The sequence below is a fragment of the Paramormyrops kingsleyae genome, chromosome 20 (genome assembly GCF_048594095.1).
Source record: "Paramormyrops kingsleyae isolate MSU_618 chromosome 20, PKINGS_0.4, whole genome shotgun sequence".
NCBI lineage: Eukaryota > Metazoa > Chordata > Actinopteri > Osteoglossiformes > Mormyridae > Paramormyrops > Paramormyrops kingsleyae.
In genome coordinates, this window is record NC_132816.1 from 16,118,244 (window position 1) to 16,137,169 (window position 18,926).

The window sequence follows — 18,926 nt, forward strand, 5'->3', positions numbered from 1 at the left end:
TGAAATTTTGACGGGTTGATATGAAAGAGACTACTAGAATACAAGATGTTAGGTTTTTTAAGGGCCCTGAACAGACACTCTACTTGATGTTACAAAAAGAGAGCGAGGAAATGGAAACCTGGGGCAGACTGCCGTGTGTGAACAGTTTCGACGCAGCCTACCAGAGGACGGCATAAACCCAGCTCCTCCCGGCACCGGCTCTCGCACCCAAGGCTCTGCCCTGACCGACAGCGCAGTCATTGTCACAGATGACCTTGACTTTGGCGGCACGTTAGCCTTCCGATCGCTCGATTTAAACGAGCCGCCGAGACGTCTTATCGCCATCAGCAGCTGACAGAAATCGTAACACACATTGTTCGGTTAAATTGCAGGCCGTACGAAATTTAATGCTTTATTTAGCCAGGATTTAGGATTAATCTGGATATAACAATGAACATGGCGTATATGAAGACAAAGGGTGTGCGGGTATATACTCCACATTGGGGTATGAAATGCACAGCGCCTGCTGCACGGCTCTCGCTGGGAGGGATAGTGTCTGGTCTCTGGGGCTCGAGCTACCTCTGCCTGTGTGGATCTTGGCGGTCCCGGGGGGAGGGTTGTTGAGCACGAATTGGAGCGGTGTGTGCACTATAATGGGACCAGGGGCCTCGGGTGGGAGTGGGGGCGAGTTCCATGCCATTCCTCAATTAGCGAACTGCAGCTGGGGCATGGTGTCAGGTTGCCATTCTGGTTCTTTGCCCCAAATCAGCCCCGTAATAAACTCGATTGCAGACACTCGAGCTTCTAATCTATCAGCCGACACCGAGAAGGTTCCTGCGGTCACCCCAGTTTGGGGAATAATTACTATTTATTATTACTGTGCTGAAACCTTTGAAGGAAATTGCCTTCAAAAGGTCATCCTTGGGATGGTCGTCCATCTCCCATTGGGCGCCCTTAATCAAAGCTGGTTAAGCGGACCAGAAGACGCTGGTCAGGTCTCTGAGCATCGCGGACGGCTTTGCTGCCTTCACGTGCAATTAGTTCGGTCATGTTGTGCTTATAGCCAAATCGGTATTGTGCAGCCCTGCACAGGTCCTGTGTAAATATTGAGTTGGAGCTTCCCCCATTCCTGAGAGTGCTGTCACAGGGTTACTTAAGGTAGTACGTTCAGACATAGACCCATAAGATTGCTGTCCCTGACAGAATACCGCTGGTGTACTCTGTGAGCAAGGAACCTGAATCGCCTCAGTAAAATATGAAGCTTTTTAGATGGGTTAAAAACACACATTTATCTCTTTATTGATGATTTATAAAGAATTAAATTATTTAAATTATGCCCCCCACAACCCAGCCCAAGATAACTAGTTGCGAGATAAATGGATTAAAAGTATGTCTCCTTGTTAAAGGTCTCTTCTAAATTCAAATTCTTCAATATCATCAAAGTCATATAATGTTCAAAAGGCTTCTGGGGGGTTAATAAGCTCTGTCTTCACATGAAAGGAAATGTACTACAAATTGTCATAAAATGGCTGTTTAATTTTCTGTTCGAAATTAAATGTTAGCCTAGGTGCAAAGATGTGGATTTGTGTCAGTGCGCGATGAAACACCAGAGAGATCAGCACATGTACAGGAAGTCCAGCCCTGAAGAATTCTGTGAAGAGATTGAATCGAACGCTACTTTATAAAATCACTTGATTCATCAGAGGAAAAAAAACTGAGGGGTATCGACAGGACTGATGACAGTCTGGCTTTTATCACCCTCCTCTTGACTGAAAGAATCGCCTTTCCTTGGTCCTCTGAAGAGCTGCACTCCCTTGGAGATCCCGCTGATTTAGCCACAGAGTGAAATTAATGTCATACTCGGCGTCCACCTCTTAAGGCAGTTCTGTGTGCCCCTGATTAGAACTTGTTGGCCGTTGCCAAGACGACTGTCATCAGAAGATCAGAAGCCAAAGTGAATCCAGTACTTGTGTTTCACTATCACAGCCAAGGTGAGGGGGTGACATTTTACCTGGAATGGGGGGGGGGAGCACAAATGTAATAATAATGGCTTGTGTTTGGGGTGTACGACAATTAGTCCTCCAAGAAGGTCCTTCTTGCCACACTTCAATAAATAATCTCATTTATTTTCAAAATCATGCAAATCCAAGTTATCTTAATTTCTCTTTACAGTTTACACACAATAATATAATGCAAACTCTTCATGGTACACTACTTAGTGACAATTCCCATGGTATTTTGAGCATTGTTATCAAAATTCTTTACATGAGTAAAACACCACTTATCTAAACTGGCTGCTTCCCAATTCCTGTTATTGCAGTGAGTTCACATTTTAGTATAACATGTAAGAAAGCGTGTTCGCCGCTGATGACAGGAGGATGACGGTGCGCTATGGCTTAATGACCGACGTGCGCGGAAAACAAACAAACGAAGAACAGCGAACACAAAAACCCGACGTGTAAGCAAAGCATCCTTAAAAAAAGAACACCCCCGTTTCCAGACGCAGTTAGTGGCACTGACAGCTTCTTTAATATTCTGAAGGTTTTACTTGCAAAGGTTGCCATTTCATTTGGAAACAACCAGCAACAAAATGGGTCAATCTACAGACAGCAAAGTTACAATGATGCCCCCTGATATCCCCGAATGAGTATTGCTTCGGTGTCAGTCAAAATGAGTCAAGAAAGTATCCTTACCTACATTATTTAAAACATGGTGATGGATGAACCCTACGACCAAAACTGTATATATAGCGTTTCTGCCTGATGATATTGGTCTGGAATTTACAATAAAGCCCACAACACTTTAATACCATAGATATAAGTAATCTTAAACCTAAAAAAACATTTTGTGTGACACTGACCAACTTGCGTCTTTAAACATTTTTTCTCATTAAACTTGCATAATAAACATGCAATTAATTTTCTTTTTTTTTGTCAAAGATTGATTTTTTTTTTTTGTTAAACCTGTATACAAAGATTAACTCTGTTACTGTATTGCATAAGAGCATTACCAAAAATCAAAGGATTAAAGTAAAGCAAAGGAACCGGTGAGAGGTGAAGGAGCTTGATATAACTACCCGACGCTTGTCCTGAGGTGCACAAACACTCACGCACGCACTTGCACACGGACGGCAAAGACGGCACGTGAGACGCGGACGACACATCGGCCAATGGGCGTATCAGTGACGTGCTCATGCACTCGACTTCTCTTGCTTGCATAGCTCAACCCAGGCTTGGTAAGGCACTATTTCCTAATTGCTGCCCACTCCATCCACACAAATTACGTCATCCTTGATGAAGAAATCAAGAGGCTTAGGATGAGCAGGATATTCGCCTTTTTTATACATGTGCTCTCAAAAGAAACATCTCCCATGAGTCTCCAGGAACAGTTCATATCAATGTCAGTTTTTTTCCCTTTTTCAAAATTTTCTTGTTTTTTTTCGTTCTCTTTTTTTTGCTTTTCGATGAGTTTTTAAAGCAAATGTAATAGATGAAGCATTGAGTCATCAAAACACAGCCTCTGTGCTCCAAAAGCACTCAGGGAACGATATACAGTGTATCATATATGTACAAAGTCTGAAAAGCATTCCAAATAAATAAAGTAGTCCTTAGGTAATTGGTCATTATGACTGCAGTGTAAGAAAGTTCAGTTGAGCTGGTCTTCGTACTGTTTCCGGAAGCAGTCTCCAGCCGGGAAGAATTCCCAGCAACGCTCTTGGTACATCTTCCACACGTACGACTCCTGATGGACAAAACGGCCAATGGGTTTGCGTTAGATTTCATTGGTGGGTACCGAGGATCCCCAGTACAGAGATCCGGCAACCTGAAGGCGAACCATTAGTAAAATCCATTCGGCACGCTCCATGCGCAATTCCAAACAGCCCCAGTCTGGCATTTGCTTACCCAACACTTACAGGAGCTTGTGTCATTCAGAAATAATTGGGAATATTGGTTAACTTTTTTTAAGCAGGTAAAAAGCACAAATAACCCAAAAGCTACTGCAAAAGTCACACTGGTGCGCTGAGCAGCAGGACAGGCAGCACGGGAGCAAACAAACAAGCGTCACGGATATTAATAGTCATGCAGAACGATCTGTGAAGCGTTGTCATGCGCTGTACGGGCAGCGGAAGGAGGTATTACCTGGCCCGTGTGCTCCGTTTCATCTTTGTTAATGAGATACATAACAAAAAATCTGCAAAAAGAGTAACAAGTCAACAAACCAGCAGGATGACTTTTCCTGGTGGATAAAACTCAGCCCACGAGGCTGATGTCATGTGAGCACGTCGGAAAGATTTCGGAACGGCACGAACAGTAAGTGACAAGTACACAAAAAAAGTATGCATCTCAAGAGCTACTAAGCGACAAGTAGAAATTAAATAAGTGTACGCAAACATCATCTCTGTAACAAAGGCAAAGAGTCTGTTTAAACGAGTCATTCTGGACGATCGATATGGAGGTAACATGAAAAGGTAAACAAACGGATGCAGGAGGGGGTCTGTGAAATGAGCTCACGTATCACCGAAACATTAAAATCAGCTTTCAAGTAGGGGGATCATAAAGACACCGGTGGGGGGGGGGGGGGGCTGCTCGAGTCCCTCTGAAGTTCTGAGGAAATTATGAAGTTGGGGGAGATAAATGGGATTATCACGGTGATCTGAATGGGGAGCCAGGGAGGATGCATATTTATGAGTCGTGTTAGGTATCTGAAATTACGACTGCGGCCCATTAAATAAACAAGCCCTCTGAAGGTCACAGCAGGCACTAAGGGCTTAATATTCTACACTTCAACATGTTTGATGATAATCAAACATAAAAAATTTAACTGGTACTGAAGCGAATATCTTCAAAAATATATGTCGGCTATTCAGATTCCGCAGAAAAGATGCAGGCTGAGATTTTGCATAAATTGCACTTGATCTCAAAGATTTACTGGATGCACTGGATACTTTATTTCCTGATTATCCTTCTAATTTAGTGGTATATAATTCAGTGTCATCCCCTTGCACGGCCACATTTGCCAGGAGACCTTGAACGCCAGGTGTCTGATCTTCAGACACATGCTGTTGACAAGGTGACTGCACTTGTCGAGACTCTAGGGGGTGCTAATGAGGCGGCTTATTTAAAAAAACATTAACGGCACTCATCCACCTCTGCAATTTTGTCAGTTGATTAGATGTGCATAAGACATAACTGATAAGTGATATAAAATTCCCCTCTAATGTCTGTTTAATTCATGTCAGGGTGGTACATTAATAAATGCTGCCCATTAAAATAAACTCATTTGGTTCTTGTTAAATCTACTCGGCATAAAATTACAGAAATATCTGTTCAGGTCCCACCTTGCAAACGTTAAATACTATTTCATCCTTCTAGCAGCTGTGGCCATCACCTCTTAAGTAGCTTCACGCTACTAACTTCTTCCACTAACACTTTACTTGCGAGGGCGCAAGGAACATAGTAACTCAAGTACTACTCAAGTACAAATCATGAACAAATGTATTAACTGCATGAAATACATGAACTGTTATGATAGATTAATGATGATCAAAAATGCGATCAGTACGTAACTAACACTTAGTTTCTGGTGAATTAATACATTAAGTAAGAGTGTACTACCTCATTATTCCTGCCCCTTCAGGTGTTACCCTTTTCCCTATCTATCACGCCACTCAGCAGTGTGAGAAATGTGCTGTGCGTCTCTGACCCCTCCTTCTCGAACCCCAACTCACAGATAGTTGGCCAAGTTGTGCTCCTGCAGCGTATGGGTCTCAAAGCCATGGGGTACCGTGTCAAAGTAGTCATTGCCGATTCCGCAGATGAAGCATTTGGTCTACAAAGAGAAAGAAAGTTTCTGCTGTGGTTAGCCTTTCAAGACAGCCCCAGGCTACAGCTCACAGTTAACCTTTTGCCACAGTTTACCGTTAGGCTCATGCTCCGGCTCACTGTTAGCTTCACCCTACAGCTCACAGTTAACCTTTTGCCACAGTTTACCGTTAGGCTCATGCTCCGGCTCACTGTTAGCTTCACCCTACAGCTCACAGTTAACCTTTTGTCACAGTTTACCGTTAGGCTCATGCTCCGGCTCACTGTTAGCTTCACCCTACAGCTCGCAGTTAACCTTTTGCTACAGCTCACTGTTAGCCTCATGCTCCGGCTCACTGTTAGCTTCACCCTACAGCTCACAGTTAACCTTTTGCCACAGTTTACCGTTAGGCTCATGCTCCGGCTCACTGTTAGCTTCACCCTACAGCTCACAGTTAACCTTTTGTCACAGTTTACCGTTAGGCTCATGCTCCGGCTCACTGTTAGCTTCACCCTACAGCTCGCAGTTAACCTTTTGCTACAGCTCACTGTTAGCCTCATGCTCCGGCTCACTGTTAGCTTCACCCTACAGCTCACAGTTAACCTTTTGCTACAGCTCACTGTTAGCCTCATGCTCCGGCTCACTGTTAGCTTCACCCTACAGCTCACAGTTAACCTTTTGCTACAGCTCACTGTTAGCCTCATGCTCCGGCTCACTGTTAGCTTCACCCTATAGCTCACAGTTAACCTTTTGCTACAGCTCACTGTTAGCCTCAAGCTCCGGCTCACTGTTAGCTTCACCCTACAGCTCACAGTTAACCTTTTGCTACAGCTCACTGTTAGCCTCATGCTCCGGCTCACTGTTAGCTTCACCCTATAGCTCACAGTTAACCTTTTGCTACAGCTCACTGTTAGCCTGTCACTATACTGTAGCTCTCAGCCTCATGCTACCGCTCACAGTCAACCTTATGCTACTGCTTACTGTTAGCCTCTCACTACAGCTCACTGTTAGCCTCTTGCTACAGGTTCCTGCTATTCTCTTGATGCAGTTCCCTGCTGCACCACATCCGCCAGTGCAAACATCCTGCAGCAGACCAGTGCATGAAAATAATTGTCTCTTCTCCATATGGATGCACATACACACGTAAACTGTTAAACTAGCAGTTACAGTCAGATTTTCAAATTTCTGCTACTGTATTATTCAAATCTAAACTGCAATTTACTCAGTCCAATAACTGGTATAGATAAAACGTAAAATATACACATTTAGCAGCTGGAGTGTTTTATAAGTTTATTTAGTTGGTTGTTCCCGCTATTACTTTATATCCGGAAATGGTGGCGTGTGGTTGGTTCTGGGTCATATCATAGGGAGCCTGCATTGTAACATTTCTCTCTACTGTAAGTTGCTTTGAATTAAAGTGTATGATACACAAATAAATGTAAATGATATCTATTGTAAGAGTGAAGATGATAACAATAATCAATACTTTATTGATCCCCATAGAGAAATTGTCTTGACACCTCCCTCAAATTGCTCTATTTTGTAGAGCAAGTTGTCTGTGAAGGGCAGCCAGCCGTAGCGGCACCCAGGGGTTAAGGGCCTTGCTTAAGGACCCGCAGACTTGCTGAGGCTGGGTTTGAACCGGCGATCTTCTGATTACAAGCACACAGGCTTAGGCACCTGAGTCACTCGCTGCCCCCTAACTCCTAAATAGCAGCAGTAGAGGGCTGTGGGATGTAATGATGAGACGCAGACTCAGAGTCATCTTCTTCTCCGGCTCATGTGTCGTAATGAGTGGCAGCGCCGCTTCGCACCCAGATGCTGCCAAAACCACGTAGGCCGTAATCTAAACTCCACCAGTAACATGGATCTATAAGTCACGACAGAAGAGAACACCGGTGCTCGCTTTGAACACCAGCCTTCCCCGCAATTTTGGCCCCAATGGATCTCACACGTGTATGTTTCGCTTCGTTAGTCACGTCAATCCCCCACCACGACTGTGATCTCAGGTGTGCTTCTGAGATATCCATCAGGCTGTTCAAAGCAGGCCGGCAAGGTCCCGTGATCGACCCCGCAATCGATAATCTCCAATCACTATGCCTGCCTGCTGTTTGGATTGTCACTATAACCCTTCCAGAAGCGTCAATTCTGCTTTTTGGTGGCTGGGCTGTTCTCAATGCGAAATGCTGTGCATCACTAACATCATCCTTAAGTCCAAGTGACCTTTACACATATAATTGCATTTAAAGTTAATCTAGCAAGCAGTTAATCCTAATTATAGTCCTGTTTGTCAGACAGTCCAGATACTGAGGAAGAGGCTGAGCTGATCTGTGTGACTGGCCTTGATAGCTGTGTCAGTGCTGTCCTCCCTGTCAGGCTAATCTTATTTTTATGCTACACCCAAAGAAGGACACTATAATTACCAAACATCTCTATATAGCCATAATAAAAAGCAACAAAAGGCCTTACAAAGATTCTAATAATACATTCGTCTCTTGGGATTAATTCCTGGACATCCCACGGATAACAAAATATGTGGATGCTCAAGTCCCTTATATACAATGGCATTGTATTTGCACATTACTATAGACGCAATCATCGTACACATCAGCAACAGTGTAACATTTTCTTTCTTTTAACAGTTACAGATTGCTTATGAAATATTTATTAAGTAGTGAACAAACGAGGCGAACATTGCTCAAACTATGAGTGCTGGGTAGAGACTGAGGATCTGTGAAATGGCGGGAGGCTACAGCGGGGGATGTGGATTCAATGTAGTGCTTGGTGCGCGAAGTCTACAGCGGGGTATGCCTACACATCACTTCATCAAACATCAAAGTAACATTATCTATTTATAATGTTGACTTGATCTTATCTTCCGCTACTGGCATGTACTGCCTTACTGGTTTTTCCCGGCCTCCCTTCTCCTGCATCTGGGGCCCACGAGTGGCACTGTTCCCCAAACACGTGACAATAAAATATGAGACTTGAAACACCACCGTTCCAGAGCCAGGTGGGCTGTATTCTTGTAAATTCCCAGTATATAAGCGTGAGTTTTATTTTCTCTCAGCAACCAGGAAGAGAGCCCCCCATACTTCACTGGAATCCCCATTAGCGTGACAAAGCACCTGCATGGGTTTTTAATGCATTCTGATGCACGCTGATGTCTTTTTGGTTCATCTGCTGCTCTTATTAAAACCCTGGTCTCATGTCTTCATAACCACCCCTTTGCACTCTCACGCAGTCCTCCTGCTTCCACGACGTGCTCACCTCCATGTCCTCCTTCACTTGCTCCTGCTGGTCTCGCAGCTCACCAAAAGCATCAATTATCAAACCTAGGAAAAAATAAATAAGTAAAAAAAATATTCATGGTCAGTCCGAAATCCATTCCTAAGCTGTGAAGTGGGAGTTTTCTATGAAAAAAAACATCAGATATTCTGACACTTGGATACTGCCTTACATGTCAGAAATCATAAACCGAAAATCCAAGCAGCGTGACGTTTTCAGAGGCAAAGGCCATGAAGAGCTGAATGATTCAGGCTCAGACAGGCTCAGCAGTGAGTTTCACCTTGAATGATGGCCAGCAGGATGACGATGACGAAGAAGAAGAACGTGATGTCAAAGATGATCCTGTAGATCTCGTACTCGTCCCCTGCCGGGTCTTCTATCTGGTCACCGATTCCACCGCCGGCTCGCACCCCCACGTACATGTGGAACATGTAGCACTGCGAGTGCCATAAAAGGACAAGGTCAGCGCCCCCCTCCCAGGCCAATCTGCCGTGGCATGCAGAAACGCAGGCTGGAGTCCAAGGGGTCGAAACAAACGTTATACTCCACTGCCCACTGCAACAAGTGGAACGGTGTTGATCTGAGATTTCTTTTTAAACTCGACCCTCTTTTTTAAACTCGACCCTCTTTGACCACCGTGGAATACTCCATAAAGGTCTGCATCCTTGTTTCTCTGTTCGCTTATTATGTTCAGCGGGGGGAAATTTTTCAAAAGGTCAAAAGAAACACAGAATGTTGCTTAAGGAGGGGGGTGTCAAAGCTTGGTGCCCCGTAATTGGTTTTCCTTTGTCTTGACTTTACTTAATCTGTCCTCCACACAATATGCCTGTGTCATAAAACTGGCAAGTCACAACGCCCCCTGGTGTCTGTCCATGCAGCTGTTTGACTGTAGAAGCTCATTTCCATAAAAGTAGTGGAGCTCTCGTCAATCCGAGGGATTTACTTCCTGGCGAACTGAAGGTCTTAGCCTGAGCTAAGCTGACAATGGTCTTTCTCAAAGGCACCCTCGCGTTCCTTTCAAATCCCCCCCCCCCCACTGAACCCCCCAACGGCCACATCCTTAATAGGAAAGGGGAGCTGGAAATCCGATGTGGTGGATGGCTGAATCTGAAAGGATTAAGGAAGTGGCCTCCATCCATGCTGGAGTCTCCAGGCCTCATATAAGGTTTTCACTGAAAATGACTCCCACTGTTAAAACACAAGTTGCTTCTCCAAATTAGCTATATAAATTTTTCCGTTTTGGTCGTCTCTTTTTGTTTTTCATTTCAGGCAACTGATATATCTAGCAATGTTACATTTTATCCGCTGTACAGTTATGCATTTTCCTGCAGGCATACAGAGGGGCGGCGCTACAGGGACACTGGCCGCAGCTGAAAGCTGATTGGCTCCCAAAGTGTGCCCGCCCCTGTCATTCATTGAATCAAAACATATTATTGGCTACTGATAAGGTTGGCCTTTCTGTATGAATTATGGCCCGTTATGCCCACACCTAAAAAAAAAAAATCCAAGAATTACTCTTGCTGTCAAGGTTTCAGGTTAAACTCTTCTGAAGAGCCAAGAAGAGCTAAGAACAGCAACGTGACACCTGCCAAGTCCACAATCTTTACTAAAGTGGACTCCTCTTAGCAAAAGGTTATAAAGTACCATGTTTTACGTCGCAGACATTTTCACCCTTAATTTGCATACATCCACAGGAAACAACAGAAGCCGATTACTTTGTGTGCCCTTCATTTTGTTTCAATTAACACGTGGCGCAAGTAATGGCATGGCTAATTTACAAGCCTAGATTGGGGGGGGGGGGGAACCTCAGCAATTAGTGATCACGTCAGGGCAAAGCTGATTAATTAATACCACATTTAACGAACGCCAATCATTAGGAGTTCACCGTACCTGCGTTTCCATCAAGATGAGGCGAATAATGCTGTGTGTCATTTTTACTCGAGCGTGAAAAGCTTAATGAGGTGACGACGACAACCAGCGCATCCTCTGATTATTAGCACACATTAGCGTCACTAATCAAACTACAAAAAAAAAGGGGGGGGGAAGGGCGGAGAAAACCGGAAGGGCACAGCGAACACTCACAGTCAGCATGTCGTCACACTTCATGTCCGGGGACTCTCCATCTTCGCTCTTGTTGTAGAACTTCCGGAAGAAATTGAAGGCTACCACTGTGTACAGGTAGACCACCACCGCTAGCAAGCCCACCGTAAGCACCAGCTAGAAAGCAAAAAGGTCGGCGAGCTTCACCTGAAGCTGGTGAGCATCCATTGAGATCCCTTCCAGTAGCCCTATATGTTACAGTGCTTCACCCTTGAGATCCCACAAAGACCACTAACTTCTACTCCCCAGATAGACTCCAGGGGGCGCTCCACCGTACCTGCTTGCCGTTGTGCGTGACAGAGGACAGGATGGTACGCAGGGTCTTGAAGCCCATGGCGATGTCCAGGAGGTGTGCAGCAAAGAAGAAGTTGTTGTAGTGTCCCAAGATGGACATGGTCATATACCAGGCAAGGTAGAGGAAGGACTGTAAACAACACCAATTTAAAAAAGTTATTTCATCGGTCAGATAAAAGCACCAGTCCAAGGTGGTGCTTGTATTTACAAGGATGAGTAAAGATGGCTGACATACGTTGTCTGTGAAGACCACACCCAGTTTCCAGATCTGATACTTGACATCAATGGAGTTCAACCTGTCGACAAGGAGAATCCACTCAAAGTGATTGAGAGCACATTGCCTGATTAAAATGCAATCAAATCCCAGGCAGGGATACAAAACAGACACACAAGTTAAGTTATGATCTGAATAACAAGATACAAATGCAGGCATCAGCGTCTTTGGAATTCCCTGTGGCGTTTACTTGTTGGATATCACTGCCCTCTTCTGTCAGGGAACGGATATAACTTCACGATGAAGTCTGTGTTCCCAAATTCAAAGGTAGCTTTATAGAAAAACTAATTAAATATGGCTTGTCAGTTCATGGTGCCATTGGCCAGGGCTAAGATGAGTCAACACTAAGATGAGTCAAAGCAGATTATGGCTGTCCTGGCCTGCAGGTTTGACTCACACAGCCGCCAGCGAGCTGTCCTTCTTCGGTTTTCTCTTCTCATGGGCAACGCTGAAGTCCAGGGCAGCTTTATCCATGCCCAGGAGCTCACTGATGCGATCGTGCCCATAAAACTCCCCATACTTGTCCATCACCTACAAGGGGGATGTTACCACAATGAACTGTATTTACAAGACATTATAAATGACACCGTAGAGTCTATATGCTGCATCTCACTGCACTTTATCATAGCCCGTTAAAACAACCTCAGAACCATAAAAGTAAACCAACTGCATTTCACACAATTTAGACCTTAAACAGGCACACGCTGTTTCATTCGACTACACTGTTAATCACTCCATACTCAGACACAGGCAATCAATTAATAATCATCAAAGTTGTATCCAGTTAAAAATTACCCACCTTTCTTTTAACAAATTTGTCCCAGTAGTTATTCGGGAAGGATCTGAAAATCGTAGGGGGAAAAAATTACAAAATGGCTCTTCCATTTTCTTTAATTATTATTATTATTTTTTAATGCCGTAGGCTTTCAAAGAAAGTTGACAATGTTGAATACAGATCAGTAGATATACTTGAATCCATAACACTGTAAAATCACAGAATCTTCTGTACACTGCCGTACAACCTCATTACATCTTCTAATGTTAATGTTTCCCTATGCGGGTACTGTAATACCTTTCAGAAGCAACTATTAATGCAGCAAACTTTACCCTCATGAAGAGGCACCCCTCTGACATCATATGATGCACCTCGACACTTGGAGGGCAATTAATCCATATTGGGCCCAGTTTGACCCTAATTTCCATGCAACCCCCTACCTTCTTGTGTTAATTAAAAGACTTGTTACAGTGGACTCACTGCGTGTTAATTACGAGTCTGTCCCATTGCCCTTTGATGTCATCTTCCGAAGGTTGCTCCGTTATATACAACCCATCAAACTCCAGCTTCCTCGCCACCTCCTTCTCCCGTTTGAAGATCACCAAAGGGACCTGGTGCAATTTCACATTACTAGGTAAACATGCCGCATCAGAATTTTACTGTTTCTTAAATGAAAATGTTACTTTGTAACACTTTACGGGATTTATGGTTATTGTATGTTTTTATGCATTTGGAAGTTCTACATAGAAACCAATATTGCATGTATTTCATCGTATATACTACTATGGTGCTTATGGTAGTGGCCCTGGTTTCTTGATGTATGTTATACAGATGCTATTTTTATATATATACTATAGTGCTCACAGAAAGTCTTGGGACACTTGATTAATCCAGTAACAGAAGTCCACTGGCAAGCAGTGTTTAACATAACTGCATAATCTTCTGCACAGACATACTCTTTTTATTAAGTGCCATCATTTTTTTGACTAACTCATCCAGTTCTGTTCGTGCCCTGTTGCTGTTAATCGCAACTGGATTCACTGGCTCCCAAATACTAAACACAAACGTTTGGTGTTACTGCAAAGGTGTTACTAATTAAAAAAAGCATCCAACGAGACTGCTTGCCAATGAACTTTGGAACTCCAAACAGCTCTTTCAGAATTATAATTTGGGTTTCAATTTATTACTGGTTGTTTCTAATGTGATATCTTTTTTGTAAACAAATAAATAATGATTTTTTGTAATAAAACCTACCAAATCAGCAGTATTTTTAACTGAACTAAGCAAGTGTCCCTACACTTTCTGTGAGCACTGTATTTATGAGCAATTTGACCAGAAGTGGCCACACGATCTAACTGCAAAACGATGGTGCCTGAATCTGTGACTCCCAGTTCTGTTCATATCGCTCAGTTTACGAAAGACCAGCGTTAGCAGCCAGGATTATCTGGCTTGTAAAAGCAGGTATGCATACATGTGGTGGAACGTCGCTTAGGGCTTACTTTCAGGCAGTAGTAGCCGATGATACAGAAGAAGGATATGACAGTGTGCAGGACAGCCAGGATGCGCAGTGTGGGCTCCATGTAGCCACTGCTCTCTTCCAGTACGAAATGCACTGTCACTGGCTGATGGGGAATGTTGTCCACAGGCGTCCACCTGACCCTGGGGTCCGGCGTTTCACTGCACACCACCTCCTTCTCCTCGATCACGGCCGAGGACGTGGACACCTGAGGCCGCAACGTTTTCAGACTGCGAACTGCAAGGCATGCGGAAAGGGGCGGGTCCGAGCAGACATGACCTCACCTTGTAGAAGAGAAGGATGAAGTTGATAGCGAAGGCCACAAACAGAGCCAACATCCTCATGTTGTAGAAATTCCGAGCAAAATAATTCTGGAGAGAAAGCAGACGAGTTAACATGGGCGCTGGTGCCTCAGGTGTAAATATGGATTTGAAAAAGAAAAGAGAACGAGAAAAGGAAGCCAAGACTCCTACAAGCAGCTTCCTTTGGTATGCAATGATCTTCTTCCAGAATGCAGACTCCTGAAGATCTGGCTCATCGGTCCTGGAGAGCTTCCGGATCTTCTGCTTTGGCTTGCCGCTTTTGACTTTGTCACGTTTCTCCTCGTTTTCTCCCCTGGAAAGAGTTAATGTAGCGTTGGAAAGTACAGTGGCAACTCTATACCGAAAGATCTAGCTAGTTTAAGTGACTGTGGATGCATAGAAGATGACTCAGAATGGCCCGCGGAGATCCCAGAATGCTCGGGGCGATACGCACTCTGCCTTTTCAGGCTCGCACTTGCTCTCTTCTTTTTCTTTCTTCTCTTCCTCTGGAGGTTCCTTCTCCTGGGAACAAAAATAATTATGAATGAGCATAATTACGCAAGGTGACCACCATTTATAAAGATAATTCACAGAAATGTGTAAATAATGAACAGCCATTCCTTCCTTTATTTGAGGCGGGAAGGGGGGGGGGGGTCTTCTACAGCTTTAACGTACATGCTGGGAAGTACAGCCTGGTGCAGTGCTGTGTAGCTATAATTAATGCCTTCACACTGACCTGCTCTTACACACACGCCCCTCACCCTTACGAGAACCACAACTGTGCACAGGAATAAGATGTCTGTACTTTACATTTAAAAACAGCTAAACTGATTATCTGAAAATAAATGCATTCCGCAGAGGCTGGATTCATAAATAATCTTAACAGGTACATCCGTAGTTCCAGTGTTGGCACAGTATCAAATAATGCAATATGCTGTAGTTATACATTTGTTCCAATACCTCCCGCTTCTGTGGCTCTGGTGAAGGTGGGGGAACTGCAGGAGTCGGAGGGGTCAGGATATCAGAGAGGCTGGCGTTTGGATTATGAGGTATCAGCTTGTACTGTCCGCCCTCCCTCCTCAGATCTAACCCAAAAATATCCGACAGCAGTTCCGAATCTTCAGTAGCCACTGCCAGATCTGCCAAGTCCTCTTGGGCTGAGGATCTGTCCGTGAGTCTCTTCTCGCCCTCCTCCCCTTCTCCACGGACCTCATCCTGCGTAGGGTCTGGCATGTTGGCCAAGAGGTCTGCCACCTTCATCGACTTGGCCCCCTCCACCAAACTGCCCCCCAGGAATGTACTGTACATGATGCGGAAGAAGCCCCGTGACACACTGAAGGTGAAGTGGAAGAGGCCCATCAGCACACTCCAGTAAAAGGAGATGAGCGTCATCACCATGTCCTTCATTGTCATCTTCTTAACCTTCTTCACCTGTTTCTTAAGGCTCTTCATGGAAAGCACCTTCATCAGCAGCATCACATTGTAGCGCAGAGCAAACAGCGCAGTCCTTACTGTGGTGACCGAAAAGAAGCCCATATCTGGGTTCTCTTCCTCGGGTTTCTCCTTCTCGCTCTCCTCCTTGCTGGCGGACCTCTCGCCGGCATCGGACATCTGGGCAGCCAGCTGCATCTCGAAGATGGTGTCTTCGCAGAAGTTCACGAAAAGCTCCATCTTCTCCTTTTCCCCGCCTTCGTTAACGACATCAAAGATGAACTGTCTCTTGGACTCCTTGACCTGCGGCTTCTCCCATTGTGTGCGGCTGGACTCGCTGATCTCAAAGTAGACGCGCTCGATGCGCTTGGCGCTCCCCATGATCTCGATGCGACCCAAGTAGGGCTGGAAGTAGTTAAGAACGCTCTCCGCCAGCTCCAGGAAGGTCTGAAGCCGCGTGTCATGTGGCATGTGCTCTGATAGATTTGTTAGCAAGACAGCCACGTTGAAACCAATGTCTTTAGCAGGCTCATGAAACCTCTCCACAAACTCCTCGTAGTCCAGTAGCTCATTCTCATCCGTCTCAGCACAGGAGAGCAGGAACTCAGTCTCTGACTGGGTGTAGTGTTTGTGGCTCTCCATGGCTTTGTGGAAGTCCCTCTTTGAGATGACCCCTTTTCCGTCTGGGTCATATTCTTTGAAAGCATCTGATGACGTCAGGTCTTTCAGCTTGAGGAACATGTCGAAGAACTTCAGAATCATTTCCACGTTGTTTGAGGACTCCACTAGCATGTCGACCATCTGCTTACCAATAGTTCCATTCACAACATTTCCTGTGAATCAAGAAAATACCTCGTATAAGGTTAATCACTAACATCTTCATATCTGCATGCCAACAAGAAACACCTTTCAAAATCATGCTATAACAAGCATGGTGTACAATAAACATTAAGACTTCCTGTATCCTTTTGCTAGGCAGTTTTGGAATGGCAACTAGAACCATGTGGTTAGAGAACTTGACATCAGCCAACAGGTTTATTTAGAGTATTTTTAACAGATCAGTTTACACATACAATGAAAAAGTAGAGGTGGGACCAATTCAAAAAATGTGGTAAGTGCAGACCTGGGTCACTGAGGGCAATGTAAGTGAGAAGAAAACCACATAAGCTAACTGAGATTGAGGGACACATTGAACGAATCATTACAGATCATCCCAGGCACCGACACCCCCCCCCCTCAGTTGCCATTGGTTTGTGGCTTTGCAGAAAAATCATCAGATTAATGAGTTAGATGCAAATGTGAATGTCACCCCCTCCCATTCATTTTGCATTTATCCAGGTTTGCAAAAGCAGACCAAAGTCACCTTCCAGCATGGACAGCAACATCACAACCATATCCTTCTGAAGATCCATCAACTCCTTCAGCAACTCAATCTGGCTAGAATCCTTAAAAAATACAATATTGCAGCGAATTACGAAGTGAAACAGTTTCCACGCGCTTTTCTGCAATTTACTCTGTAACACATTACATGAGGGGGCACAAGTTACTTAGTAACTCACTTACTACTCAAGTATGTCATGAACACATATAGTAACTGCATGAAGCCGTTAACTGATTAACGATGAATGAACATGGAATCAGTATGTACATTAAGTAAGTGTGTACTACTACATTAAGTAAGTGTGTACTACTACATTAAATAAGAGTGTACTACTACATTAAGTAAGAGTGTACTACTACATTAAGTAAGAGTGTACTACTACATTAAGTAAGAGTGTATTACTACATTATTTGTGCCCCCACAAGTAAAGTGTTATCATTTATTCAAAGAAGAGTATAAACACAGACCTGTGACAACTTCATCTGCATGTGAGCAAATACATGGAGAAACCCAACCACTGCATCCCATAGTCGACTATGAGCCAGACTCTGCTGGTTCCCAGTACAGGGACCCTAGAATGACAGCAGCATCTATCAGTAGCACATATGCATCAGAAAACACTATACTGGTCTACGTTCCACTGTGTCACCACAGGCTTCATCGTTACCTGTATGTACTCCGTAAGAGTATTGAAGACCTGCTTGGCGACATTGATCGCTTTGGAGAAATTCCGCTGTCCTTGCTCATCAATAACATCTTTTCCAGAATAATACCAGTAGAAATCACTAATGGACTCCTGCGGAAGAAAGTTTAATGAAACATATTGTTGTTGTCCCTACACGACATCAATAATGCATAGCTGAACACATCCCTACGTCGATTTTACCTGGACTCTGAGAAGATAATCGACAGTGGAGATGATGATGTTGACTGTAGTGTTATTCCCAGTCTGTGTCCTTAGGTAATTCTGAAAATCTACAGCAATAAACAAGAACCATTAATAGTCAATGAATAAATAAGTGCAACTGCACCAAAAAGGAAATAACACAAGCATCCTCTTTCCAAGAAGTAAAAATGAAAACTTTAAGGTGACATCAGCGGAATCTGAGCGATGAGGCGTGCAGCATCTTTCCAAGCACCCTGGAAGCCAGGACTCACCTGAGTTGTGTCCCTCACACAGGAGCTGCAGGAACCGAAACAGGTCGCAGGTGAACTCGTCGTCTTGCATGACTTTCTCCCCTGCACAGTGCAAAGGACACGACAGCAGCCTGTGAATGTCACCACCCGGCCCGGCACTCAGGATCTTTGCTTATAGTTGCAGTTCATATACAGAGCTCTATCTGAGGTGTATGGGCCATACACCTGAGAGTCCATACAGTGTAGAATGATACCATGGATGAAAATGATGAGGGTGGACTACAGGAAGGAGGCCATGACCAACAGCATTTTATATGTGTGCATTTCATGCTTGCAACAAGCCCCTTCTTCCTTGGTATCGCAGAGAGGTTCTTTTAAGTTGTTAGCCTAGCGGTGAATGATAAGATGCTCCGACATCACAGCAAGCATTGTGTTTTTGAGTTTTTGACGGCCGCATGTTTCCATGTGGGCGCCTTCGGCTCGTCCAGGGCGTTGTTGGGTACACTGAGGTCACACTGTGATAAAATGCTGCTGTTGACCATTGGAAGGGGGGGGTGGGGAGAGGGGAGGGGCGTGACAGATATGGCGGAATGAGGAGAAATGGCACGATGATGAGAAGGCGATCTGGCCAAGATTCCATGGTGCAT

General features: G+C 44.4%; 1 protein-coding gene across 8 annotated transcripts in view; it reads right to left on the reverse strand.

The window, feature by feature from the left end:
* Nucleotides 1–2,084: 2,084 nt before the first annotated feature.
* Nucleotides 2,085–18,926, reverse strand: part of ryr2a (ryanodine receptor 2a (cardiac)) — a 149,559-nt gene continuing 132,717 nt past the window's right edge. For 6 of the 8 annotated variants that reach the window (XM_072703266.1, XM_072703265.1, XM_072703267.1 and 3 more), the window contains 21 exons: nt 18,301–18,381; nt 18,029–18,117; nt 17,810–17,938; nt 17,610–17,714; nt 17,125–17,206; nt 15,291–16,594; nt 14,785–14,852; nt 14,502–14,643; nt 14,313–14,399; nt 14,012–14,236; nt 12,993–13,123; nt 12,537–12,579; nt 12,135–12,268; nt 11,699–11,759; nt 11,447–11,593; nt 11,152–11,286; nt 9,350–9,506; nt 9,052–9,116; nt 5,708–5,808; nt 4,119–4,170; nt 2,085–3,720 (listed from right to left, as the gene is read on the reverse strand). In XM_072703266.1, coding sequence (XP_072559367.1) covers nt 3,625–3,720; nt 4,119–4,170; nt 5,708–5,808; nt 9,052–9,116; nt 9,350–9,506; nt 11,152–11,286; nt 11,447–11,593; nt 11,699–11,759; nt 12,135–12,268; nt 12,537–12,579; nt 12,993–13,123; nt 14,012–14,236; nt 14,313–14,399; nt 14,502–14,643; nt 14,785–14,852; nt 15,291–16,594; nt 17,125–17,206; nt 17,610–17,714; nt 17,810–17,938; nt 18,029–18,117; nt 18,301–18,381 — 3,434 coding nt within the window. In that variant the 3' untranslated portion in view covers nt 2,085–3,624. The remainder of the gene's footprint in view (nt 3,721–4,118; nt 4,171–5,707; nt 5,809–9,051; nt 9,117–9,349; nt 9,507–11,151; nt 11,287–11,446; nt 11,594–11,698; nt 11,760–12,134; nt 12,269–12,536; nt 12,580–12,992; nt 13,124–14,011; nt 14,237–14,312; nt 14,400–14,501; nt 14,644–14,784; nt 14,853–15,290; nt 16,595–17,124; nt 17,207–17,609; nt 17,715–17,809; nt 17,939–18,028; nt 18,118–18,300; nt 18,382–18,926) is intronic. The other 2 variants (XM_072703261.1, XM_072703260.1) reach the window with 1 other exon arrangement.